At 37.5% G+C, this 27,975-nt stretch overlaps 1 protein-coding gene across 1 annotated transcript in view; it reads left to right on the top strand.

The window, feature by feature from the left end:
- The first annotated feature begins 2,393 nt into the window (after positions 1–2,393).
- Positions 2,394–27,975, top strand: part of LOC126973305 (cilia- and flagella-associated protein 91-like) — a 41,666-nt gene continuing 16,084 nt past the window's right edge. Inside the window, exons 1-18 of the mRNA XM_050820510.1 lie at positions 2,394–2,522; positions 3,554–3,630; positions 5,823–5,886; positions 8,187–8,319; positions 9,811–9,924; positions 12,544–12,644; positions 13,644–13,710; positions 13,944–14,064; positions 14,626–14,794; positions 15,181–15,378; positions 15,944–16,117; positions 18,762–18,946; positions 19,898–20,044; positions 21,856–21,985; positions 24,269–24,360; positions 25,817–25,965; positions 26,788–26,957; positions 27,530–27,649. Of these exons, the coding sequence (XP_050676467.1) occupies positions 2,447–2,522; positions 3,554–3,630; positions 5,823–5,886; positions 8,187–8,319; positions 9,811–9,924; positions 12,544–12,644; positions 13,644–13,710; positions 13,944–14,064; positions 14,626–14,794; positions 15,181–15,378; positions 15,944–16,117; positions 18,762–18,946; positions 19,898–20,044; positions 21,856–21,985; positions 24,269–24,360; positions 25,817–25,965; positions 26,788–26,957; positions 27,530–27,649 (2,287 nt within the window). The 5' untranslated portion in view covers positions 2,394–2,446. The remainder of the gene's footprint in view (positions 2,523–3,553; positions 3,631–5,822; positions 5,887–8,186; positions 8,320–9,810; positions 9,925–12,543; positions 12,645–13,643; positions 13,711–13,943; positions 14,065–14,625; positions 14,795–15,180; positions 15,379–15,943; positions 16,118–18,761; positions 18,947–19,897; positions 20,045–21,855; positions 21,986–24,268; positions 24,361–25,816; positions 25,966–26,787; positions 26,958–27,529; positions 27,650–27,975) is intronic.

The raw sequence follows: 27,975 nt of genomic DNA, 5'->3' as shown, positions 1-27,975 counted from the left end.
GCCGCCATCCTGTGCAATGGAGCCTTCCAATGGTTTATTTTATTAGGATTTTCATTAAAATTTGTATACATTATCTATACTAATATTATAAAAGAAAAAGATTTGATTGTTTTCAATAGGCTCCGAAACCATTGTACTGTAGTGTGTGTATTACCTTTATACACCTGTGCACACACTCATCGCTCCAATACTAGATACAAAGAGTATAATAATATATAGGGAAAAGAGAGCCATCTCTACGCATGAGCTGTCTATTTGAAAACTAGCGCCATCTGAATATTGGCCCCGAAAATAACTATAATATATTAGCTCGAAATTATGAAATTCATTTTTAATGTTGTGACGCAATTAAATGACTAACTCTACTTTTTAATGTAGGTATTGCAATTTTTTACCATGTTGAAATTGCGCGTAGAGTTAGTTATTTAATTTTGCCACAACATAGAACATAAAGGATAGGATTTAGTAGTGTTGGTATGAGTAATTGAAGTTGAAGAAATAAAAAGCAATGTTTGCATATTATTTTTTATTTTTATAATGTTTATGTTTATGATAATATTGGTGGGCAGCTGTTTTTGTTTCGTCTTCACTCACATATGTCAATTTTCAATAATGCTAGTATATAAGTAGTTGCATAGACTAAGAAAGGCGCTTATTATCGTAGTCAGACTATAATCATTTCAATACCCGAACCTCCAACATTGCAGAACCGATTTAAAAAATATTTCACTGTTAGGAAAATACACCATCCCCGGGTGACATAGGGTAATTTATATTTTCAAAAACAAGACGTGATCGTTACTAAAATTCCAATAGTGTGCCCCAAGGTGTAAAAGCAATACTTAAAATATTGTTTACAACGCGTGCGCTGTGAAAACTATTGATGATAGAATTAAACAATCCGAATAAACCAATTCAAATATTTTTATTCAAAATAGGATATAAAGTCACATATTGCAAGTCAAAAACTACCACACATTCCAAAAGGTATGCCTCAGACCTAAGAAGAACGGACAATTATAAGAAAAATGTCTATTTATAAACATTTTTACATATTCTTGGCTTATGCTCAGGCATAACTATACCTATGACAATATTAGTACATGTAGTTTTGAACTATATGAACATTTGTTACTTCATTTGCATGATGTGGCACCTAGATTTAGTGCATTTACATGTTTGTTTAGATAACTGGCTGTTATTAAATAAATAAATGATATACAGAAGAAAACGCACAAATAAATCATATAACTTTTAATATGCAGAAGTAACAGTGTAGGGGATAGCATGTAGCCTTGCGGGACCCCAGCATTTAAGGCTTTTAACTCGGAACACGCACCGTCGATAACAACCTCGATGCTCCCATCGGTCGAAAAGCTAGTGACCCATCTGAAGAACCTCTCGGGAAGCCAATAGAATGGCAGTTCTGCTATAAGCGATTGTGCACACAATCCCTACGAAAAGTGTAGGCTCAGATCAATCCAATTACCAAATCAAATCAAAATCACTTTATTCATGTAGGTCAAGGAAATGACACTTATTAAAAAGGTAGAGCTTTAATGAGAAGAAGTGGCAAGAAACTCATTGCCACTCTTTTTAATCAATATTTACATCTCCATCTTTTTACAAATAATTTTAAGTACAGTATTAAATATATTTTGATGCAACAAAAATACTTAAATGTCAAATAAAAAAGGTAAAGTCGCTCAGCTGGTGATGTTCGTGTATATCACATCAATAAATGGGCGCAAGCGGTTGGGTGGAAGGGAGAGGCGTTGGCGGATATAGCGGAGGCCTTCGATCGCTTATGGCATAAGACTTCTCTCAAAACTACCATAATTTGCACTTCTTGAGAGTTTATGCAAGTGGACTACTAGCTACCTCACTGGGTGCACCATACAGGTAGATGTGGACGTTTATAGCTCAGACCCGAAGCCCGTCAACGCTGGTGTTCCCCAAGGCTGTGTGCTATGTCCTAAACTGTTTCTTCTGCATATCAATGATATGTTGCACGCCAACATGTATTGCTATGACAGTATTGGAGATGGCCTATACAAGGGCCATGCACGTCTCTCTCCGTTACGTGGCGTTCCTCCACAGAGCGGTTTTCAAGGAACTTTCTTCCACGTACAACCAAGCTGTGGTATGATCTACTTCTGCGGTGTTTCTAGGACTATCGTCCTAGAATTGATGTTAAAATACAGCATTAAAAATTTTCTAAAAGGCTGCGGGCAATACTCCTTTGATTCCTCTGGTGTTGCAAGAGAATGTGGGCGGCGGCGATTAGTATAAAAGATAGTAATGCCAACCTTACGGGCCGAAAGTCCGAGACGTGTAAATGATTCGCTAATCTGTAGTTGCTAGGCAACCAAATTTATTTAATCTATCAACTAAGACGAATTATGTATTTGTTATGAAGTGATACTAAAATAAATACCTAATCAAAATGAGTGGTGAAACGTTATATGAATCGGCCAGGAAGCAAAACGTAACGCAAATGAGGGTTCACGACTATTTATACGGTATGTTTACACTTAGATAAATAAAGAAGTCTTGTAAGACTTGTACAATCTAAACGGGCACTTGAACTTAGATATAAATAATGTCACTCTTTTAAATCAACATTCACAGTTTCATCGTTTTACAAATCATTATATAAAACAAAACAAATACAATATGTATGAAGTGATGCAACAAAAATACTCAAACGTCAAATACTCAATACCTTACACGAGAAAGTAAAATAAAAGTTAATATAAATTACTTATAGTACAAGAGTTATTTATTACAGCAGACGCATCAATCCACACAAACCGTAAATAAATAAAGGTATTATGCAAGGATTTAATTAGTGATTGTAAAAATATAATAAATTTAAAAACATGAATTTGAGTTTCTGGTGACCTTATCATCCAGCCACCATAAGTAGCGGTTTAAACTTAGTATCCCTTAGCATGAATTTGGATGTAAAAAATATTGTAGTTGATAGAGCTTTAGTCCACGATTACAATGATATCACTCTTATTACAAGGTAATACACCGTTTTCAAGAAAATAACGAAAAAAATTCTAACCTAAAACAGATTAATAACGTAACTAAACACTACTGAAATCGCGGCGGGAGGCCAGAAACTGTCATGAAATGATTTTGGTTTCTTCGTAAAATATTTGGACAGGCAAAGGGTTTAAGCCCATACAGCCATAAATTGTATGAAAAACAGTGAAATGATGACCCTAAGCAGCTCTTGCGACACTAGAGGAATCACAGGAGCGTTGCCGTTTCTTAAGGAAGGTGTACGCACTTTTTTTTGCTGTCCCATGTCGTATCAACTCGAAAACACCGCACAAGGAAGCTCATTCCAGAGCTTTGTAGTACGTGGAAGAAAGTTCCTTGAGAACCACTCTGTGGAGGACCGCCACACATCCAAATGGTGGAAATGATATTCTAATTAGTGGAGTGTGGAATTCGGCGGCAGGAAATCAGGTGAAACAGCTCCCCGTGATGAATACGGTAGAAGACACACAATGAAGCTTAATGGTTAAAATTTTTCTAGATTCTGTGTTCATCGTTTCGGGTGCGAGGGACTATGCTCGCACGGCGTTTCGTGCGGCGATGGCGTCGGCTCAAGTGGTATGTATATAAAAACTCTAGCTCACCTGGCAATCGTTGTTTTGTCACATAAATTAAGTACCCCGCCCATTGTATGAATTATCATATGTAATGAAATGTCATTGATTGAATTAATTGTATTGCAAAAATATGGGTATTTCTAAGTCAAAAGCCTCTCGTCCAACGTATTCCTGCGATCTTGGCCAGGTCAGCTGCAGCACCTTACAATTAATTAATCGTTATGTATATAACGGCCATTGTAAAATGCTCTATTTGATGCAAAAAGATTAGCCTTTGAGTTTCTTGTATTCGGTAAAAGTAGCGCTCGTGAGTTCTTCTCGCATAACATAATATTATGGGAGATTCAGTAATTTAAAAGAAATATTTATAATGATGAGGTGAGGTCGGTGAACACAGGCCTGCTCAAGACCTTCATGTCATGTGTCATTTGTCATGGTCGTGGAATATGGAGATTTGAATCTCTACCCACACTTTTGAAATACGGGGAGATTATTTTTCAGCAAACCTTGTATTGCCGATATTAAAATCGCGATACAAAATTAACTGTTGATCGTAGGTATGTGAAAATTTGAAGTTGTGTGTATTTTTTAATGCTGACTCATTATGAAAACAAATTTAAAAAAAAAAATTAAAAAAAATGGCGTGGACCACCCTTAACATTTAGGGGGTTGAAAAATAGATGTTGTCCGATTCTCAGACCTACCCAATATGCACTCAAAATTTCATGAGAATCGGTCAAGCTATTTCGGAGGAGTTCAAAGTTTAACACCATAACACGAGAATTTTATATATTAGATATTCTTTTTAACAATCTAATAGGACCGATAATTCGTTACAAAGAGATGCTGTTTTATCGATATCGAAGAAATTGACCATATTATAATTTCCATTTTTTATAAATTTGAATAGGTGGTAAAACATTTTAATAGTTGGTCTACAACTGATAATACAAATAGGTGCTAGTGGGTTTTGTAACTAACCAATATTTTCTAGAAATAACGTAATAAAATAATATTGTAGTGCCGCTCAGAATTTTTGGGTTTTTCAAGAATCCTGAGCAGCACTGCATTGTATTGGGTAGGGCGTATCAATTACCAACAGCTAAACGCCCAGCTCGTCTCGTCCCTTATTTTCATTTAAAAAAAAATTGGTCGACATATTCGACGTAATTCACAATAACTGAATTAGAATAAACAATTTGTTATATTTAAAAGTATTAATCCTCACTTCGGGGATTAATTACAAAAAATTATTTATGAACGATGCGGGATTCGAACCTGCGACCGCTCGCGTTCCGTGCGAGCGCTCTTTCCACTGTGAGAACCGTTCGAGTGACGTATCGTTGATAAATCTTGTAAGTCTTGTTCAAATTAGAATATTTGTTTACGACCTAACTCAGGGTTTCTCTTTGAAATTTTGAACTATAAAAGAAATACACTTTTACATATTGTTTTAAATATCTGTTGTCATCTTAATATCAACATGTTTATTCATTACTAGCTGACCTGGCAAACGTTGTTTTGCCATATAAATTAAATATGTAAACCTTCCTTGAGCTTCAACGAATTTATTACAAAAGATTTCATTGAGATCGGTCGAATAGTTTAGGAGTTATTAGGGAACGTACAAACATACATTCTCTTTTATATATACAGGGTGTCCCAAAGTTATGGGACATGAAGGGAAATTACCTACCTTAAATATCGAAGATAGGCTATTTTACTGAAAGAAGACTTTATGTTAGTTTTAAAAGTTAGTAATTCTGCATTCAAAGATTTTCTAAAAAATACTTGCCTCGTCTGTGAATCGAACCGACTTAAATGTAAAAAAAGCACCCCTACTCTTATGATGCCAATCGAAAGAATGGCCAAAAACTAATAAATCTTCTTAAGTAACATAGTATTTTAAAACATATAAACATAAAGTATTCTTTCAGTAAAATAGCCTATCTTCGATATTTAAGGTATTTTTCCTCCATGTCCCATAACTTTGGGACACCCTGAATAGATAGAGGATGATTGATGGATGGGATATAAAAGGTGTACTAATTGAATAGATATTAAAACATATATAACCAACCAAAATTTGTTAATTTATGTGCTTAAAGGGTTTAATTTCATTATAAGATACTATTGCCTAGTTAGTTAGTAAAGACATACTGTGCTACAATAAATAGCCTAAAATCTTTTCAGGCTGTTCACCCGGTTTACAAGACAATGTTTTCCGAACTGAGAAAATATCCCAGAGTACAAGTTGGTGAGTGACCTAATACTATTAGGTAAGAATTATCTAAATAACAATGCTTTTTTTAACGTCCGTTCCCAATATTCAGTCTATCTCTTACTTGAGATAAAAATCGTAACTATCGTTGACTTTTCTGTCCCAATAAACATGTCGACGGTAACTCATCTTATCTGTACACGCTGTCTGTCAATGGGATGGCGTATAGCTTACCAGCGATAGAAGTTTGTATGGAAATTGAAATTCACGCGTCCCAATACAAGGCGATAAGAATTACTTATCGGGTATATTGGGACAGCTTCAGATTATTGACAGCTAATTACTGACAGTAGAAGGTAGTAATTTATCTCTATCTGTAGATAGTATAATGGGAATGGCCGTAAATCTATTACTAGAACAGGCAAAGGATTCAACAACAAGGTTCGGAATTTCAATCAATTTGCTAATTAAATACATTTCAATTACTAAAACAAAATGTTCTTGCATCGTGTTCGCGTTCGAGCTTCTAATGAGCGTATACTTTGAACATTACTACAACGAAATAAGGTGTTAATTTGAATGAATGTATTAATGTTATCTGTGTAAGTTAATGTTTACGTATATACACCGCCGCTCGGACATTTTTTGACTGATGTTTTAATAGGCGATGGACAGTACGGTGCCAAGAAGCCTCCCACTGGTAAAACTTACCTTGTTTGTATGTTTGTTCGTGCCAAATATTCAGCGTCTGATTAGTTGTGCCTAGCAAAGCGTTGTTAGAAATAGAAATATATTTATTTACGATAGAGAGTGACAATAACATAACATATTGCACCAACACTTGGTAAACGTCATGAAGTTACATCAGTTCGTAAAGGAGCTATGACATGGAGAGAAGAACTGATAAGAAACAGCCAGCCCATCTTACACATATAACAACTTAGCCTAGTTAATATTATAATATTATACAATTTTAGGTGTCCTGCGAAAAACCAGTGGGAGGCTCCATTGCAAAGGATGCCGGCGCCTATTTCTGCCGTGAAGCAGTAATGTGTAAACATTACTGTTTCGGTCTAATGGGCGCCGTAGCTAGTGAAATTACTGGGTAAATGAGACTTGACATCTTATGTCTCAAGGTGACGAGTGCAATTGTAGTACCGCTCAGAATTTTTGGACTTTTCAAGATTCCGGAGCGGCATTGCATTTTAATGGGCGGGGCGTATCAATTACCATCAGCTGAACGTCCTGCTCGTCTCGTCCCGTATTTTCATAAAAATAAAACAAAAAAAATCCACACAAGGACGATACATCATTATCCTCTATATAATATATGTATATGTACTATAGTAAGCCTTCTTTGTCAAAGAAGCTTATAATAAATCGATATATCATATTTCTTCAATTTGTGTTCCGAGAGTCCGAGTATACTGTATTTTATTGTGATACTAGCTGACCCAGCAAACGTTGTATTGCCATATAAAGTAATAAATAAAAAAATCCATTGCCATCTCGCAACCCTATTGCGGATCTGTGGATGTAACGGAATAATATAAAAAATTTAAGTTGTATGTATTTTTTAAAGTTGTATCATAAAAAAATAAAAAATAAATAATTTATCTAAAAATTATAAAAAAAATTTGGGGTGGACTAATCATAACATTTAGAGGGATGAAAAATAGATGTTGTCCGATTCTCAGACCTACCCAATATGCACACAAAATTTCATGAGAATCGGTCAAGCCGTTTCGGAGGAGTTTAACTACAAACACCGCGACATTTGAATTTTATATATTAGATTTAAATTGGAGCCCTTAACTCCAGCTTACTAATTAAATCGCACGTACAGTTTATTATTCCTTCTTGAATTGATTTAATTCAAATAACAACTTTTCTTGAATTCAATAATATTATTTCTAACGTACATTATATTTATATAAGTATACTAGTGGACCCGACAGACGTTGTCATTTGAAAATTTGAAAAATCGGTCCAGCCGTTGGGAGGATTTCACTAACATACACATGAGCAGGAGAATTATATTATATGGACGGAATTGAGAATCTAAACCAATCTCAAATTCAATAGAACACACAAAAAAAAACATCAAAATCGGCCCAACCGTTTAGGAGGTAGTTCATTTGTGAATCTAAACCATTCTCGAATCCACCTGAAGACACACAGAAAGTTTCATTTAAATCGGTCCAGCCGTTTAGGAGGTGTTTCGTTACAACAGACGCACAAGAGAAATATATATATTAAGATGTATTGCGAAGGAAGGGTTAGGATGTTGCCTTTTTGAAACTGTTTAAACTTTTTTTAATATTATTATCACTCAGTTTACCACCCCAACTGCCGTTTGCCCACCCACATCGACCGCTCATACGGTGGATATCTTCAGAAGGTCCAACAGACCAGCAATGTGCCCACTCCGAACGTTGGCGGGAAGGATCGGTTCAAATTTACAGCTGTGTGAGTACGGTTTAGAGTTTAAATAGCAGTCTTCTTAAATAAAACACAATGTTAAGGATAAAAATGCATGTAGTTGTAATTATTATGTATTTTTTTAATGAAAAAAGAGGATAAACGAGAGTACGGGTCACCTGGTGTTAAGTGATCGCTGCCGCCCACATTCTCTTGCAACACCATTGGAATCACATGAGCGTTGCCGGCCTTAAAGGAAGGTGTACGCGCTTATTTTGAAGGTACCCATGTCGTATCGTCCCGGAAACACCGCACAAGGAAGTTCATTCCACAGCTTTGTAGTACGTGGAAGAAGAGTAATTAAAAAACATCCAAATTTCAATAGAGAAGATTGGCTTAAATTACATAACACCTGGGATCCAATAATCTCTAAATTAAAAAACCCAAAAGTACACATACCAAAAGAGAAGAGGACACTGTCCAGTAAATATTGCCAAAAACGTCCACAGTAAATACCCAACACCCGAGTCCCACATATGGGCCCCATTTCGCGGACTTCATTACTTAAATGTACCTACCGATGACAGCAATGACAAATACTATCACTACTCCTGTCAAACGCAGTCCCTCTGAAAACGTGCTCTGAAAAGGTCACGAATTGTCGCGTTAAATAAAAATAATAATAAAAATGTAACTTCTACGCAAAATCGAATGTAAAACACAATTATAATTACACGCGTTTAAATCCTTTAAAAATGTGTAGGTACTCTGGCCTGGCCTGAGCCCCAATTTAATATTCAATATGGAACAGTCAGACAGAACAGATGAACCCAAAATTCACTATTTCTTCTTCTTTTTTTTTGTATCTCAAGTACGAAAGAATACACCCCAATGTCTGTAATTCCATTGCATGTACATCCCTACAGTTCTGCCAATGATTTCCTCTTTTAATACTATAATATCATTGCAGTTCTGCCGACAAAATGACCGAAAGTGTGCGTCGCGTGCGTTGAGTCTGTGTCCTCCAAAGACATTTTGCGCCCAATGCAGTATATCAAAATCGGTCACATTAACAATCGATTATCTTTGTTTTTCTATCTTGCTGTATCTCCGTCATTAACTATTTGCGCGCCTCGTCTTCTTCTTCTTCTTCACACGGGCGCTTTCCGCAACTCGACGTCATATGCGCCTATTTTGCGTGCGAGGGTGGTAGAGGATACTCCAACCAGCCAAGCTCCTCCAAGAAGTCACCCAACTTCTTAACGTCTTGGAAGACTTCCCGAAGAGCGCCTGGTGACCCCAGGTGCTTCGCCCTGTAGTTTGCCACCTCACTGCATTCCAGCAAAACGTGAGCGCCTTTTTCCTCTGCCCCCGGGTAACCTCTGCATAGAGGGCTGTCCGTGACACCTATATTAAAAAGATGCCTGCCTCGCGCTGCGCGCCTCGTCCTTCTGGCACGTAAAAGTATGGAAGGGCCTTAACGTTTCGAGTACTGTCTAATCTGCTTTACCATATTCTTATATTATTTTTCTTTTGTAGGCCCAAGAAGCTGTTGGATATGAAGACGGTAACTCCTCGGTTCCAACCGCCGGTCACGCAAACATATCCTGTCTCTACTAAACCTAGGAATAGAGGAACCCAGAGTGTTTTTAGGTAAGTACTTACTTTTGCTTATAAGCGTCGATATGACAGTTAGGTGGATTTTTGTATGACATTAAGGGACAAGACGAGCAGGACGTTCAGCTGATGGCAATTGAAACGCCCTGCCCTGATTCTTGAAAAACTCTGAGCGGCAATACAATTGCGCTCGTCACCTTGAGACACAAGAGGGGAAGTCTAAATATCCCAGTAATTTTACCAGCTGCGGCGCCTTCAGTCCGAAATACAGTAATGCTCACACATTACTGCTTCACGGCAGAAATAGGCGTGCTTGTGGTACTCATAATCTAGCCGGCATCCTGTGCAAAGGAGCCTCCCAATGGTAATAGCGGCGACTTTTTCTGGCATCTGAGCCGAAATGGCTTCCAAGAAGATGGGCGTCATAAATAGAGCACGGCAATACTAGTTACTCATTGCCACATGGCAATACTTTAAGCTAAGCCACGTTCCAGTGCTCTACAGAGCGCAGGTCCGGCCACATATGGAGTATTGCTGTCATCTCTGGTCTGGCGTACCCCAGTATCAGCTCGAATCATTTGACCGCGTGCAACGCAGAACGCAGACGTCACTTCATTGTGTGCCTTCTAACGCATTTATGACGTGGAGTGGATGTTTTCAAGGAACTTTCTTCCTCGTACGACCTTGCTGTGGAATGAGCTTCTTGTGAGGTGTTTCAATGACGATACGACATGGGCACCTTTAATAAAAGCGCACACATCTTTTTCTTTTTTCACACACGCAGGAGAATGTGAGCGGCGGTGATCACTTAACGTCTTGTAACCCATTCTTCCATAAAAAAGTAGTAGCAAGCATTATCTGTCTTTAGATTAGACGGAGCCAGTGAAATTTATTGAGCAATGAGACATAGCATCTTATGTCTCAAACTGAGCAGCGCAATTGTAGTGCATTTCCGAATTTTGCGTGTCAAGAATCAAGTGAAATTCCCGCTTATCTCGCCTAAGATTGAATGTCATTCGTAGTTTTCAAGCAACTTTCTTCCGCGTACAACTTTTTAGAAAAGCATTTTATAAAGTATTTTTTTAGAAAAGCTTACAGCCACAAAACAATGTGAATAAACATCAGGCCAATTAAAACCTACCACATATTATGGAATAAAATGTTTCTATATAAAATTATATCGAAACTAAATTTATTAAAAGGTTTGCAATTAAGTTTATAAAAATAATTTCAATCTAGCGCCAACATTTAACTTTAACTAAGTACGTAGTCTTTATGTTACCAGCAAATAAATCAATTACAATGTTGTCACTATTGGACAAAATATTGCATAAATTAGAGCTTCGCAGTAAAAAGCTTTTTTGATCGATACTGAATTTGGTGGTAAGGGATATGAAAGGAATTTTATTGCGCGGTGTTTTCAGCACAAATGGAAGCATATATTATATAAAGATCGTGGGGCAATTTAGGCGATATTTTTACCTTCCCTCTCCCCATGACGAGATGTCGTGAGATTTTTCCCTCTCCCAACCGAAATCTCACGCGAGATTTTTCAAAATGCGAATTTTATTACGACTTCAGTGTTAGATTGAATTGTATTTATGCGTAATTATTTTTATTTAGACTTCTTACACAAATTATCTTGCCCCAAATTAAGCATATCGCCTGTGTGATGGGTTACAAGACAACGATATATTTAATACAATATACTTACTTAAACATACACACAGAAGCATAGCGATTCCAGTCAATTCAAAATTAATCTGTTACAAAAGTCACCAAAAATAGTAAACTAAATCTTGCGGTTTCAAACAAGTGAAAACCACCAGTGTGAGGCTCCTTTGCACCAGTGGAAGGCACCTTTGCACAGGATGCCGGCTAGATTATGGGTACCACAACGGCGCCTATTTCTGCCGTGAAGCAGTAATATGTGTAAACATTTTTGTGTTTCGGTTCTGAAGGGCGCCGTAACTAGTGATATTACTGGGCAAATGAGACTTAACATCTTATGTCTCAAGGTGACGAGCGCTATTGTAGTGCCGCTCAGAATTTTTGGGCTTTTTAAGAATCCTGAACAGCACTGCATTCTAATGGACAGGGCGTATCAATAACCATCAGCTGAACGTCCTGCTCGTCTCGTCCCCTATTATCATAAAAAAAACCAAGCCAGACGTTTCAATTGAAACCTCTGCGTAACATCATCACTTCAGCCGGAAGACGTCCACTGCTGACGAAGTCCTTCCCCAAAGATCGCCATAACGATCGGTCCTGCGCTGCCCTCATCCAACCTATTCGGGTGATCTTGACCAGATCATCGGTTCATCTTGTGGGAGGCCTACCAACACTGCGTCTTTGAGACATTGGTCGCTATTCGAGGACTTTACTGCTACAACGGCCAACTATGTTCCCTGCCCACTGCCACTTTAGTTTCAAAATCATTTGGGCTGTGTCGGTGACTTTAGTTCTCCTGTGGATGTCCTTATTTCTGCAGGGAAACTCCGAGCATAGCCCTCTCCATTGCTCTCTGAGCAAGCATGACCTTTCTCATCAGGCCCACAGCGGCACTGTCGGTGGAGCATAAAACTCTTCAGTTACCTAACTTTTGTAAATACAGTTGAAATAAAAGTTCTCAGTCTTATGATTTTGTTTTCACAGAGAGTCTTCGGCCCAGACATCACCGTGGCAACCGGATGGAAAAGCAGCGGACGTTTGCGAGACTACACCGGAAGTACTCTACCTGGATAACTTGAACTGGGGTTAGTGACACTAGGGCTGGGTTACATTATATTAGCTGTTATAGTTAAGGTTTATGTAGAAGTTGACATTAACGTTAGTTAACTAATAATTGACTACTTAAAACAAAATTGAAAAATTCATTATGCAGTAAGTATTTGATGAATATATTTAGCATTTCTCCTCAAACGACAAATACACAATAAACCCAACAACTAGACCTACTTTCGCATCACATACTTTTCACGAAGTACTAAGGGCCTCGCAAAGTCCTGCCGTCCGGAGCCATGTAATGGGTAGGGCCGCCTCTGTTCCAGGGGTGGTACAGACGCCTTATAGTGCCGTTTTCAGAAGACTGTAGTGCCATCTGTTAGTTGGCCCGAAAATGAAAGCTTTGTCAGCTGTCACTCGCTTTGAAACATTTCAACTTTTCTTTAATTGTGTCACTGCCCACTGCAACTGGTCATAAAATGGCAGCTACTTCTAGCGTTTGCGCATGTATGTATCGTGTTGCATTTTTCTCTACTAAATATAGATTTAAAGGATAGCCTTTGTGTTCTATGTTGTGACAAAATTAAACAACTAACTCTACGCGCAATTTCAACATGGTAAAAAATTGCAATACCTACATTAAAAAGTAGAGTTAGTTATTTAACTGCGTCACAACATTATAAATGAATTTTATAATTTGGAGCATATAGTTTTTGTCGGGGCCAATCTCCAGATGGCGCTAGTTTTCAAATAGACAGCTCATAGTCACTATATAATATTATTTTACTCTTTGCTCTGTTCTATCATATAACGTGGATAGGATTCGATGGAACGGTTTTGAAATTATGAGAATCGCGCGCTTTTGGCGCTCGCGCTAGCGTTCTGTCAATGCATGTTATTTTACGTAACAGATTGCTTATTGGATGGCGACAGCTTACAACTTGTTCACTGTGTATGTATGAATATAATATTATGTGTAGATAAAATTAGAGCATTTATAAGCTGGCTTTAATATCTCTTATTACTCACAGGACCTGGAGATCCATATCGCAGCGGTGACCTTCCGGCAGATTTCCACACAACGGAAATAATTAACAAGTATGATTATTCAATTTATTGCCAAATATAAAATTTTTATTGTATGAAAATATTACTTCCCCCGAAGAGTTCCGTTTAAAAGATTCCCGTTGAGTTTCTTGCATCCGTTCTACTCGGGTCTGAGGCATATTTTTCGAATGGGTGGTTTTTGACTTTCAATAAGTGATTTTATATCCTATTTTCCATAAAAATATATTTTTGAATTTGAATAAAAAAACTTATGTATTTTGTAGGATGCGTCATGCGCGTCGTTGGGGTGAACTGGTGGAGAAGGCGCAGTTTCCTCGTTGGATGAAGAAGCAGGATGGTATCATCACGGACATTGAGACCAAGGATTGGATATTTCGAGAGGCGGTACGTGATTTTTTTATGTGACAATCAGGGATGAGACGAGCAGGACGTTCACCATTACAATGCAGCTCAGGATTCCTGAAAGACCCAAAAATTGTAAGTGGCACTACGATTGCGCTCGTTTCCTTGAGACATAAGATGTTAAGTCTAGTTTGCCCAGTAATTTCACTAGCTAAGCACACATCACTTAATAAGCACCTTTTCACAATCGGCGTAACGCACAGTCCTGAGTGCAGAGAATGTCTGGCTGAAGATGGGACGGTCACTCATGTAATTCTGGAAAGTGCAGGCGTCGCCAACCAACGGACAAAAACCTTAGTGTGTACGAGGTCGCTCCGACAAATCTGCGAACACCCGGTGAGTGTTCTGAACTTTTGGAAGGAGCTGGGCTGCTTGGAATGACTGGCTAGTGGTTTAATTGCGGAAACAGGGGCTCCCCCTTTACCATTACCATTACGGGTGACAACAGAGCATATACGTGTGGTATAACTGGTGTGTAAAATGTCCGTGAACCAAATTGGCGTTCATAAGAGCATCTATTTCACAACATCTTTTCACGAACAGGAGATCGATGAGCTACAAGACATTCGATTGACGCTGCTGCACAAGATGCAGGCCGAGCAGCGCCAGAAGCAAATCACCAGGATCAGCAAGAAGCTGTCCAAACTGTGGACGTGCAAGAAGAATGAGATGGAGAAGAAAATCGAGAATATTCGACGCTCGAGAGACAGAGGTGAATTTTGGAAGTTATACTTCTTTTGGCGCTTTTCAATAAAATACTTTTTAAAGGCTTAAAACGCGTGTACTTGTAAATGTAGTTTTTACAGGAGTTATTTGCGTAAATGTTACGTTTTTTATTTATTTAACCGCTTTTATTTTGCCGCTCACAATTCTTGATAATCCCAAAAATTCTGAGCGGCACTACAAGTTACCTTGAGACATAAGATGTTAAGTCTCATTTGCCCAGTAATTTCACTAGCTACGGCGCCCTTCTGACCGAAAAATAATAATGCTTGCACATTACTGCTTCACAACAGAAAAAGGCGCCGTTGTGGTACCCATAATCGAGCCGGCATCTTGTGCAAAAGAAGCCTCCAACTGGTAAATCTGTATTCGCAGAACTACGGAAGTTAGCAGCATTGCATAGTGTCGGTGGACGAGCAGGTGTGGTGGAAGCTCAGCGAGCGACGCGCGGTGGAGGCTCTGTCACCACCGCCGCCAGGGACCCGACGTCGGACCTTCACGCGCCCAAGGCCAGGCATGGCTACCAGGCGAGAAGGAGGCACGCGGAGATTACATACGATCCCTCACTACTTGGTATGGAAAGTAAAATTTTATAAAATTCTATGTTTATTTAAAAAAACCGGCCGAGTGTCAGTCGGACACGCGCACGAAGGGTTCTGTATTGATAAACTAACTATATGGGCATGAAATTTTAGTTTTATTTTTAGAGCATTGGTAACAATACCATCTTCCCTACAAGCGTTGTAGCGTGCAAAAAAAGCGCGCAACGCAGGTTTAGTGCGCGGTCGCCAGTAAGAAGAACATCTTCCATACTAGCGTGAAGTTCTACTTGAAGTGAAACTTAATTGCAACAACAAAATTTTAATTTCAATGAAAAATTTTATTAATAAAATAATCACAAAATCATTCGTTTTCGAGAATAGATTGTTATTTAGAGAACACATAAGTATAAATATAACCGAGATTTAAAAATTAGTTTGCCAAAGAAGTTTTACTTGTGACCCGTGTACTTTGTACGCACGCATTTTTTTTCTATTTACAGAACAGCGACTGTCGGGTCAGATAGTTCATGATAAATACTCAGTTAAATTCTGTGACCTACTAACAAAAACTAGTTATACTTATATATCTTCACCAGCCTACGAAGACCACGAGCGGATAGCAGCACCACCTGCATGGCTTGAGCAGTGCGGCCAGAACCTTGGCAAGAGTTGTTCTGGCCATCACCTTCCACAAGATAAGACGAAGCTCTGCGAACGGGAGACCAAATGGAGTGAAAAGTTCTTGGAGAGCCTGCATAATGATTTGAAAAGTATGTGTTAGAAATAGGATGCATCACAGGAGCGTTGCCGTCCTAAAGGAAGGTGTACGTGCTTTTTTTTGAAGGTACCCATGTCGTATCGTCTCGGAAACACCACTCAAGGAAGCTCATTCCACGGTTTTTTCTACGTGCTCGCTTAAATGTCACTGCTTGTGGTGGCGACATGGGACGGGTCGTCCCCTTCCCTAAAATATGGTTGAGGGAGGCGATGGCTGGCTCATGCGCCATGCTCGTGAACGGGTGCTGCTTGTGGTGGCAGGATGATCATGTTGCCGGAGACTCGGTTTCAGATTCTTAAAAGTTATTGTGTGTATATATATGTATGGATATATATATTTCTTTATTTATAATCGCTTATAAAATGCTCACAGAATACCTTTATTTATGGTGTATGTGGATGATGCAGCTACTGTACTCAATAACTTTTGTATTCATTTACATTTACTTTTTTGCTGTTGACAATGTTTGTCATGAAAAACTATAAGATGAATGCGCTCAATATGGTATTCGAGGTCTAGCAAATGACTGGCATAAAAGTTATCTTTCAAACCGCATTCAATACGTTGAAATTGCTAAATTAAATAATAAACAAGAAGTAATACCTTATACATCAGAACGTATACTTAAAACAAAAGGTGTACCACAAGGAAGTATATTGGGTCCACTTCTATTCATAATCTACATGAACGACTTACCTAGCATTACTTCTTATAACTGTATTCTTTTTGCTGATGACATCTCTATTGTAATTAAATGTAACAATGAATTTACATATGATATAGAAATTAATAAAACAATAAAGGACACAATTGAATGGCTTACTGAAAATAACCTGACTGTAAATATAAAAAATACAATGTATATGCAGTATTATAATAAGAATGGGAAAGGAAAAGATATTAATGTTAATTATCATAATGAGAATATTAAAGAAGCACAACTTGTCAATTTTCTTGGTATTACTTTAGACAGCAACTTGTCCTTCAAGTCATATGTTGACAAAATTAGCAAAAAAATTAACTAAGTTGTATTTGTCCTAAAACAAGTATCAAAAACAAAAGGTGAAAAAACAGCGCAATGGCATATCATGCATTCGTGGTTTCAGCTTTAAAATATGGATTGGTCATATGGGGCAACTCGGTGAGCACAGGGCATTTATTTATTGGACAGAAGAAGTGTATCAGGACGGTTTGTGGAGCCGGCCCCCTAGATTCTTGTCGACCGTTATTTAAAAAATTGAAAATTCTATCTCTGCCATGCCTATACATTTATGAGATAAGCCTATTTGTTCAAAAACATATGTGTGATTTCTATAGAAAAAAAAGGCAGAAGGTTTTAAACACAAGGTATCCAAATAAACTCATAATGCCCTTCTGTAGAACTGCATCTTTTAGTAGAAATTGTTTCAGCATGTCTGTGAAAATATATAATAAATTGCCCAATGAATTGAAAGATTTACCGTTCAAAGTTTTTAAAAGAAGACTGCATCAGTGGTTAACAAATAAGTGCTTCTATAGTTTAAATGAATTTTTCAATACAAAATGAATTAGTCTATTTGATAATAATATATGTAAATTAATATACTTTTATGACATTGAACTTGTTAATATTATACATAGGTAATAAATGAATTATTAAGTTATTTACGTCTCATATTATAATATCTTAAAATTTCATTTTATAAATATTATTGATATCATTGTGAAATCCGACATGTTTCGGTATAACAGTACGAGTAGTGTTTAGACAATTTTGTAACATATTTTGCATGTCAATTGACGAAACATATTGGATTATCCATTATATTGTTAACATCTTAAGTACAATGTTTGCTGCAAATAAAATTTCGTTTCATTTCGTGTGTTTGTTGCATCATTTTACATATTATATTGTAATTGAAATGATTTGTAAATCGATGTAAATGTAAATCTTGGTATAAAAGAGTGGCAATGAGTTTCTTGCTACTTCTTTTCATTAGCTCAACCTTTTACGAAGTAGCGGGAGATTCAATAAGAAAAAAATTTTTTTTTGACATTTATAAGTGTCATTTCCGTGACCTACGTGAATAAACTGATTTTGATTTCATTTGAAGAAAGCTCCCTAAGAATCACACTGTGGGAACGGCGCACATACAGATGGTGCGGATGATATCCTAGATTTGTGGCGCGTCGTGCTAAGGTGGAACTTTGGCGACAGAAATCAAGTGAAACAGCGCTTCGGAATACTCTCCGTAATAAATGCGGTAGAAAAGAAAATCAAGCGACGTCTCTACGCAACGCCATGTGATCTAGCTGTTCACAGAGCACTGGCACAGGGTTCCTGATTATTTAAGCAGCTCTGCGTTGCACGCGGTCAAATGGTTCGAGCTGGGATGCGCGTGTCACTCTGCTCTCTAGGTACAAAAACACACCCACCCTCGCACGGGAACCTTGAGGCAGTCATTCAGTAGGTTGTCAATCGCTTACCGCCGCGGTTGTTCCGTTCAAATATTTTCTTTTCTTTTTTAATTTGTTCATAGTAAAAGTCTTCTCAAATTAAGATTGAATAAAGTTTTAGATAAGTAAAGTAGTAGGTAGGTAGTTTTACTGCTACTGAAGCCTAATAAGTAAAAACCTGATGATTAAATTTTGGATAGAGGCACGTTTGGGCGCTTCCGAGATGAACGCGGGACCTCTGAGGGTGCTGAAGCCTCGTCGGCTGCAGGACACACCCCGACCTGCCACTCCAGTGGTTGAAGAGGTGAAAGATGAAGACGAGGCTAGCCACCAAGCGGCCTTGGTGCTGCAGAAGATTATACGCGGCCGAGCTGTGCAGAATTTGGTGAGACATTATCTTTGATGTTTTTTTATGGGAATAAGAGATGAGACGAGCATGACGTTCAGCTGATGGTAATTAATACGCCCTGCCCATAACAATGCAGTGCCGCTCACGATTCTTGAAAAACACAAAAATTCTGAGCGGCACTACTATTTCGCTCGTCACCTTGAGACATAAGATGTTAAGTCTTGTTTGCCCAGTAATTTCACTAGCTACGGAGCCCTTCAGAGCGTAACACAATAATGCTTACACATTACTGCTTCACGACAGAAAAAGGGGCCGTTGTGGTATCCATAATCTAGCCTGCTTTTTTTTTTTTTTTGAGAGGAGGAAATACTGTTACGTATTTACGCCCCGGAACGGGGCGTAATATGTCGGACTCGAGTGTCCGCGTAAGCGGACGCCCCATACCGACTAAAACCTCCTCTGTGCTGTTAGCAGCCCTGGCTTTTACAGCGACATAGGACGTGGGCCGTGGAGGCCGGAAAGACTACGCAACAACAGTCAGGGGCGTCTCCTAAGGAGACTCGAACCTCAGACCGGCTGTGTGCTTGTGGGACCTAGCCTGCATTATGTGTAAAGGAGCCTCGCACTGTCTGGCTGTCCGTGTTTCATATGTACCAACCTGCTATTCAGCTAAATAAAATAGGAGGTCTAAAGAGCATACGGGTCATCTGATGGTAAGTGACCAGGTCGCACGCCTCTTGCAGGACCAGACAAATCACAGGAGCGTTGCCAGCTTTTTTTTATATATACTACAAGTTTTTGGTAAAATGGCTTTACAGTATTGCATTTTTTTTCATAAACGCAAAGATACTTACTTACCTGCTGACAATGTAGCTATGTTCTTAAGTTATTTCATTACGTCATATAAAAATCAAATTTGCCTTTTTATGATAATATTGATTTTGACGAAAAATAATGATGTGTTATATGAAAAAAATATCTTTTTAGATGTTCGAAGGTCGCACCAGAGCAGCCGAGCTGACTGAGGAGTTGAAGACTACTCATGGACTGCAGAAGGAAGACAGGGTCCGGATTGAGAAGGAGGAGACGAAAGCTCGGGATTTCAATGCCTTGCGCACAGAGGCTGAACAAAAGGCGAGTCAACAGAAGAAGTCCATTGGATAAATTTCTTTTTATATTCTTATATCTTTTTACGTAACTGTTCCACTAAGGAAGCCTTCGAGATGTGGACGTATCGTAGGATGCATATCGCATAATTTAGACGGCTTTAGTGTTTAGGTCCTTGTCCGAATGCAGAAGAATAACGGGTTAGTGAGAGCCATCAAACAGCGTAAGATCTCGTACCTCGGTCAAATACTGCGCAACGATAGGTACCGCCTGCTGCAAACTGTTTTGATAGGGAAAATTGCTGGTAAAAGAGGTGTTGGAAGAAGAAGTCTTGGCACAGAAACAAAGGAATGGACTGGCATTAAAACATGGACAAGGAGAAGTTCAAAAACCTGACTACTGACCTCCAGTAATGGAGAGGCACGTGAAGAAAAAGATATTCGCCTATAGGGGCAAACTGTCAAAAGGCTCATAAGATAGGCAGTGGTGAAGTAACCGCTCTTGGACTCTTGCAAAACCAGAGATAAAGAGATGCGTTGCCGGCCTTTGTTGGGAATATACTCTTTGCTTGATGCGATAAGTTATATCGGGAAAACTGCAGCCGGTATTTAATTCATTCATTCCACAAAGTGGCTACGCAAGGGAAGAAGTTGCAAAGGCACGGTTATAGAATGCCAGACGTCAACATGATGCGGGTGGTATTTCGCATTTTGACGTAGGTATGTCGAGGTTGAATTGGTGCTGGTCAATCAACCAGAGCACCTCTGAGCACTCTCCTTGATATGTGCGGTAGAAGATAAGCAGAAAGAACCCACATCTCGTCAAAAGCTAAGAATACTTTTTTGTTAAGAGTGTAAATAAACAGATGTTACCCTCATTTGTAAGTGATACGCTTTGAAACTTAAGTTCTTAAGGAGATATCAAATGATTTATGTTTCGTTCATTTTCTTCTTTCATTCGGCACTTCACAAGAAATAAAGTTACCCTGATGGTTAGTGATACCCCTTGCCTCATATGGCGTATCCATATCGCGGCTGTGATTTTATAGGAGATATACTCGTATATATAATATATACAATGAACGAGACATGAATCATTTGATATCTCCTTAAGTTTCAAGGCGTATTATTTACAAATATATATATATATATATATAAAAGAGCTGTTCGTGCTATATATCAGCTTGGTCATAGACAGTCTCTCAAAGAAAAAAATAAGAAATAAATATTATGACTGTTCATTGTCAGTACATTTATGAAAATTTAATATACGTTCACAAAAATCGTCACCTGTTTGGTATTTATAGTTATGTTATTTTATTTACTATAACACTAGAAATAAGGGATTGCTTGTAACTAATTCTAGTAGGTTTCATAAGATACTTAATAGTTTTAAGGGTAAATAAATGTATACACTTTTATAATAAAGTCCCAATCACTGTTCAGGCATTATCTATAAATAAATTTAAATGATTTATTAAAAATGGCTCAGTCGTAAATTCTACTACTCCACTGCTGAATATCTAAGTGATCCGACAGCCAGGGACTTGATTATAATTATTTTATAGCAATAGCAATGACAATACAATATTGTATATTTCATTAAAAAAGCGCAAGAGAAGAATACTGGGTGAGTTTCTTGCGTCTCTTCTTCCCTCTCAGAGCGCCATTTGTTTCCGAAGCGGTAGTAGTATCTAGTATATTAGAAATGACATCAAAAAGAATTTTAAAGGAATCAATTTTGAGAAAATAAATGCCTTTTATGCCTTTATAGGACGTGATTTGTCTTTATGAATACGTCATTGTCCACGTTTATTTATCGAAACATAAAATACACAGGAGGACGCCATAGCAGCGCTAGTTGGTGAACTGTGCGGAAGCGCCGTGTCAGCTGCTCTTGACTTCCTGGAGAAGGAGCTGAGGAGGCTCCGTGAGGAGAGGAGACACCACGCCTACATCCTGATCGCCTGTAAGTATCTGATAGTACCAGTATGTAGGGACAACCGTGACGTACTCTCACAATCTCGATTCTGGTGTATAATATAACTGCTTGCTTCGTGACAACAATAATTATATTATTTCAATCACCCATGCTTATTTCATACACAATTACTAACAATTGCACAGCTTAATATTCAACGTATGTCTTCGACCAGAAGCTCGATCCGAATGGCCCCCACTTTCAAAAAAAGTGTCCCTTTTTTTAAGTTTTTCGTCTTTGGCTTAATAAAACAAAAATCCTTAAAAAAACAATACTCGTGCTGTTTTACGTTTGTAGAAAAAACAATATTGTAATAGATAAGTTTTTTTTTTTTAAATCTTTATTATAAATCCTTCATACATTACTTAGTTCACGTAATTCTACTTAATATTATTATACTATAATAACAATACAAGTAATGGAACATACACGACATTTTTCTGGACAAACAACACCAAATACATCAAAATAATTTTCAAATATTCACAATGCTTTTGAAAATAATCGCACCACTAATCCCGTAGGTGAGGATAAGTAGTGTTTCTAATAGTTAGTTAAAATATTTTATATTATTTTAGTTGTCACTAGCATTTAACTAGGCCGGGCCTGTATTTTAATACTAGTTACTTCCAGATACATTGTTTTTTACAGTTACTTCAATATATTAAATATCTATAACAAATGAAAATATTATTATACCGCGTAATTTATTTAGACAGCGTGTAATTAAATATCATTAAATTATTTTTATTCAATCAGAGATAAATTATTATTTTTTATTTAAAAACTTGTACTTATATAAATTGAAATTTTATATTGAAATTTATTTGATTCTCGTCCATTGGTTGTGGTTCAGTAGATATATGAGTTACAAGAGGCTTGGTAGCTGAAGTATGATACAAATTGTCTAGTTGACCAGCTAACGTCATGGTGTCGAATTTGCGTGACCGTATTGCGCGCGCATTGTAAAATTCATCATCTATCATTTTTCCCTAACGCGCCAAAAGAAGCATAACTTGAAAAGAATCGACTAAATATCTTTCGTTCTTCATACAATACAAACGTAACAGTATTTCGAATCGATCAATTTACTAATATCGATTAAAACATACTTAATATGAATCAAATATGGTTATCGAATAGACCAATAGAGTATTTATAAATTGAATATAAAAATGAAAAAATAATATTGATTTAACCAATGATATTATAGTTTTAAAAGAGGACTTTACCTTTAAATATCATTGGACTAATAATAATAATTGACTGACAAATTAGTAACGCAATAATGAATAATCATTAATTCATGACATAACCAAGCTATTGTAACGTTGTATCTACATACACGTTATTTTACATAAAATAATAAAAAAAAAACTGATAATAAAATAATAAAAAGTACGCTTTTTTTTCGTTAGCACTTTTGTGCGCGAGCGTAGGCGAGTTTTTTGCTATCCATAAAAAATGCATGGCTCGCTCGCGTCACCCGTCGCCCGGCTATCGCCATACCACGGCTGCATTGTATGTGCAGTGACTTATCACGTTTGCCGTAATATACCTACGTTATATTATTTTGATCACCTGTTGTCGTCTTAACATAATATAAAAAAGTTTCAAGGATAAGATTTTTGGACGTTAAAGGATATATTCCACCAAGTTCCGGTGATTAGTTACCGCACACTGAGCATCGGATATCACTGTCACACGTCGAGTCATAGCCTCCAGCTGAGGGACCTGCACCTGCGTCTTCAACGTCAGGGGAGTACCGGACTACGAAGGCGAACTAGATCAACCAACAATACACCCTACGACCCTTGCTCAAATTTTGTTTTAATTATTGTTTCGTAATTAAACATCATTTAAAGGCCGGTTTCCTTTAAGCTCCCCGTAACCGTAGCACTATTTATTTATCAGTTCAAATCCAATCAAATCCAGGTCACCATGTTCCACCTAGGGACTTGGAGTTTTGGTTTTGACTGGACAAGGAAGTGACACTTATGAATGTCAAAAGTTTTCTTTATTTTTATATTTACCGCCACTTCGGAAACGGTTGAGCTTTATATACAAGAACTGATGGTAAACGGTAATATATATATATATATATATATATATATATTAACAACTTTTGACATAGACGAGTATTTTCTTTGACCTAAATGAATAAAGAGCTAATGATAATATTCGTCTGCACATTTATAAAACAGCACCTACGACCCCCAAATCTATGTGTCTACGACTGTACTGACATGAGATTTGTCTATCGTGTTTCAGTACGGGACAAGTCAATGAGAGAAGCTGCCGAGGCAGGCAGAAGGCAGAGAGAAGTGCAGAGAAGGAGAGAACACGACGAGATGTTCAAACAGGTAGTTATTCTTTGCATAGGATCCCGGCTTATGGATACTACAATGGCGCCTTTGCCGTCAAGGAGTAAAGAGCAAGGATTTTAATTGAATTACATAATTTTCCCTATGCTTGTAGTATAAGACGGTATTACTTGCCAAATTTCATAGTTTTCACGTTTTCAACCGACTTCAAAAAGGAGGAGGTTATCAGTTCGATAGGTATTTTTTTTATGTATGTACACCGATTACTCTGAGATTTATGATCCGATTTAATTAATTCTTCTTTTGTTTGACGCGAAATAGGTGCCATTTAGTCCCATAAAAATTTTATATAGTTTGGCCTAGTAGTTTTCATTTTATGAACATTTATATGAAAATTTTCGTCTACCTGGATGAAATAATTGTTTTCTGTGTACGGCTTTTTTTGGAGTTTCCTACCAGTTTGATTATATATTATTATTAAATGACACTAAAACGTAAAAAATAAAAAAAACTACGTTTAAAAAAATTTACTTCAGAAATTCAAAAGTATCAAATACTTAACTAAAAATTTAATTTAATACACCTCTTAAGCCGTCCCATACCTTTAATATTAATAAAATACTATTATTTTTATGTGCTACATATTGATAGCTTTGAAGTCGGTGCCAAGCAAAATGTAATAAAGGTACCTACACTCGAAACGCGTGACTTTGAGCGGTATAGCTTCGTCTAGAACAAAACAACCCAAGGGGACAGACACGCGTGGCCAGACAACCTAAATAAATACAGTAATTAGGCTGTTTATAATATTAAGTGTTATAATTAATAGTATTTTATTAATATTAGAGGTAAAGGTTTGCATAAGAGGTGTATTAAATTAAATTTTTAGTTATTTGATACTTTTCAGTTTTTGAAGTCGGTTTTTTTAAACGTAGTTTTTTTATCACAACTTAGATTTCATTGAAAGCTTTTTAACTACAATAATTTTACGTATTTGTTGAACCCTATCTGTGATATTACAAAAAAGTTAAACAAGTGTTGAACACTTGTTTTAATAAAGTTGTATTAACTAATCTGTGTCTTTCTGTTGTTTACCATACAGCATCTTTAGACATCGCTTATATTTAAACAAGACTCGAAGCCTGTTTAAGGTGTGTCTGACGGATAGATCATATTCATATGGAAAATTTGGATTATATGATGACAGATAGATGACAGCTGACAAAAATGGCGTCCGTTCAAAGGAACAAGTAAAGACTTGCTCCTGTAAACTTCAATTTATGTTTTAGTTAAACACTGTTTTGTAATAGAAAAACTCTATTTTAGACGTCGTTATTGTTGGGTCACTGACGTTGTTATAGTTAGTGTCTAAGCCATGTTTGAATTATTTTTGTCTAATAACAACGAATCTCTTTTGCGAAATTTTGATTGATCGACGCGCATGTAGTGATGCTTGATTTACGATTATTATTATTATTTTGTCTTTTGTGTTCAGGTGCTGGGTATAACTCAGGAGACTGTTGATGCTTACCTAAGTGAGATTCTGCAGCAAGGAGTCGAGCTGGCTGCAGAGGAGCAGGCAGTTGCGAGAGCGAAGGAGAGCGCCAACAGAGTGGACCTCGAGTTAGAGCAGGATAACGCTATGTGAGTTGTATTTTTAATGAAAATAAGGGGCGAGACGAGCAGGACGTTCAGCTGATGGTAATTGATACGCCCTGCCCATCACAATGCAGTGCTGCTTCCGTTCCGATTCTTGTAAAATCCAAAATTTCTGAGCGGCACTACAATTGCGCTCGTCACCTTGAGTTAGTTGTTAAGTCTCATTTGCCCAGTAATTTACTAACTACGGCACCCTTCAGACCGAAACACAATAATGCTTACACCTTATTGCTTTACGGCAGAAATAGGCGCCGTTGTGTTACCCATAACCTAGCCGGCATCCTGTGCAAAGAAGCCTCCCACTGGTAAACTTACAGCTAAAAGTATTTAAATAAAACACTTTTAAAGGATCAAAACGCGTGTAATTGTTTTAAGCGGTTTTACATTCGATTTTTGCGTAAAAGTTACATTTTTATTTTAGTTAATCCGACGTTACGAGACCTTTCCAGATCTCGTTTTCAGGGAGACTGCAGATGAAGTGAGTCAAAGATAGTATTTGTCATAGTTGTCATTAGGAAGTTTAGCGCCATTTATTTCCTCGGAGGTGGCACAGTTGGTTTTGCTGTACCTACACAGATGGTTTTTGGCAAAATTTACTGACAGTGTCCTCTTCTTTTTTGGTATGTGTAGTTTGGGTTTTAATTTAGTGATTATTGGATCCCAGGTGTTAGATAATTTTAGACCATCTTCTCTATTGAAAATTGGGATGGCTTCACGTACCAGTCATGGGAGAAATCTATTCTCTTTTACCAAAACTTTTGGTTTAGCTAAAAGTAACTCGTAATAGCATATTAAATGTAATTGCAGGTCGACGGCAGAACAGAACGAGTTGGTGGCGGAATTGGTGCACCAGTTCCTGCTGCCGGAAGCTCACAAGGCTGCCAGCAGACACCGGCTGGCTGCCGTTCAGCACGCGAGGATGGACGCTGCTCGCTCCTCCATATTCGGTCTTGTTGATGACGCGGAGATCAAGGATGGTAATGTTTTTGGATTTTTGAAGTGAAAAATTATTTTAGCGCACTGCACACACAGTGAAAGGCTCGATCGGGATAACTCGGGACCGCTGAGTGTACCCGAGCGAGAAGGATATAGTCTCTTCGCTATTTTTGTCAAGTATCATTATTTCTTATGTTAGTTATCACAGACCAACTGGATCCTTTGTAGAACATGATAATGCAAAAAAAATATTTAATAAAATAAAAATATTAATTTCTGAATTGTTATTGTTGATAATATTATTTACTCTAAATATAAATTGAAATTAAAAAATTAAATTTATTAATTTAGGTGCTTTTTTTGTCTATTCTATTTATCTTTACAAAATAACCTATTGTAAAATAGAATTAAGAGAAAATTTGTATTTAAGTCTTGCTCTGTCCCTTTTTAGCCTTTTTTTTACAACAGCAGGGCAAAAAGGATATTTATATTATTTCGTAGAAGCAGTAATGTGCAAGCTGTATTGTTTGTTTGTAAGGGACACATCCGAGTGACGTCAGAACACGCTGCGAATACGGGATGCAATATATTATCGCTGATTATTTTTTAACAGAACGCTGTATTCAATGCGGTGAATTAATCGGCCTCTCGTGCCGCTGTGAAGTGTGTCCTTTGAAGCAGGATCCAGTAATGACCAGCTCTAGAGATGATCCGAGATGGAAGAAGATCAGAGGTATATTTCAACAGACAAAAGGCAAAGATTGTATTGTATTCAGCCCGAAGGCTAGTTAGTTACTGATAAGCGTCGCTCCACTTTAGCAGAGTACCAACACGGCAAACTTTATATTGCAAATTTAAATTGCTTTGCAAATAATTACCTACCAATTAGGCAAACTTTACGTGCAGACATTTACGAGTGGGAGGCTCCTTTACACAGCATGCCGACTAGATTATGGGCACCATAACGGCGCCTATTTCTGCCGTGAAGCAGTAATGTGTAAGCATTGTTGTGATTCGGTCAGAAGGGTGACGTAGCTAGTGAAATTACCGGGCAAAACG

Source organism: Leptidea sinapis, chromosome 29, assembly GCF_905404315.1.
Source record: "Leptidea sinapis chromosome 29, ilLepSina1.1, whole genome shotgun sequence".
Taxonomy (NCBI): Eukaryota; Metazoa; Arthropoda; class Insecta; order Lepidoptera; family Pieridae; genus Leptidea; species Leptidea sinapis.
The sequence above is the reverse complement of the archived record's forward strand: the minus strand, read 5'-3'. Positions and strand labels throughout refer to the sequence as shown.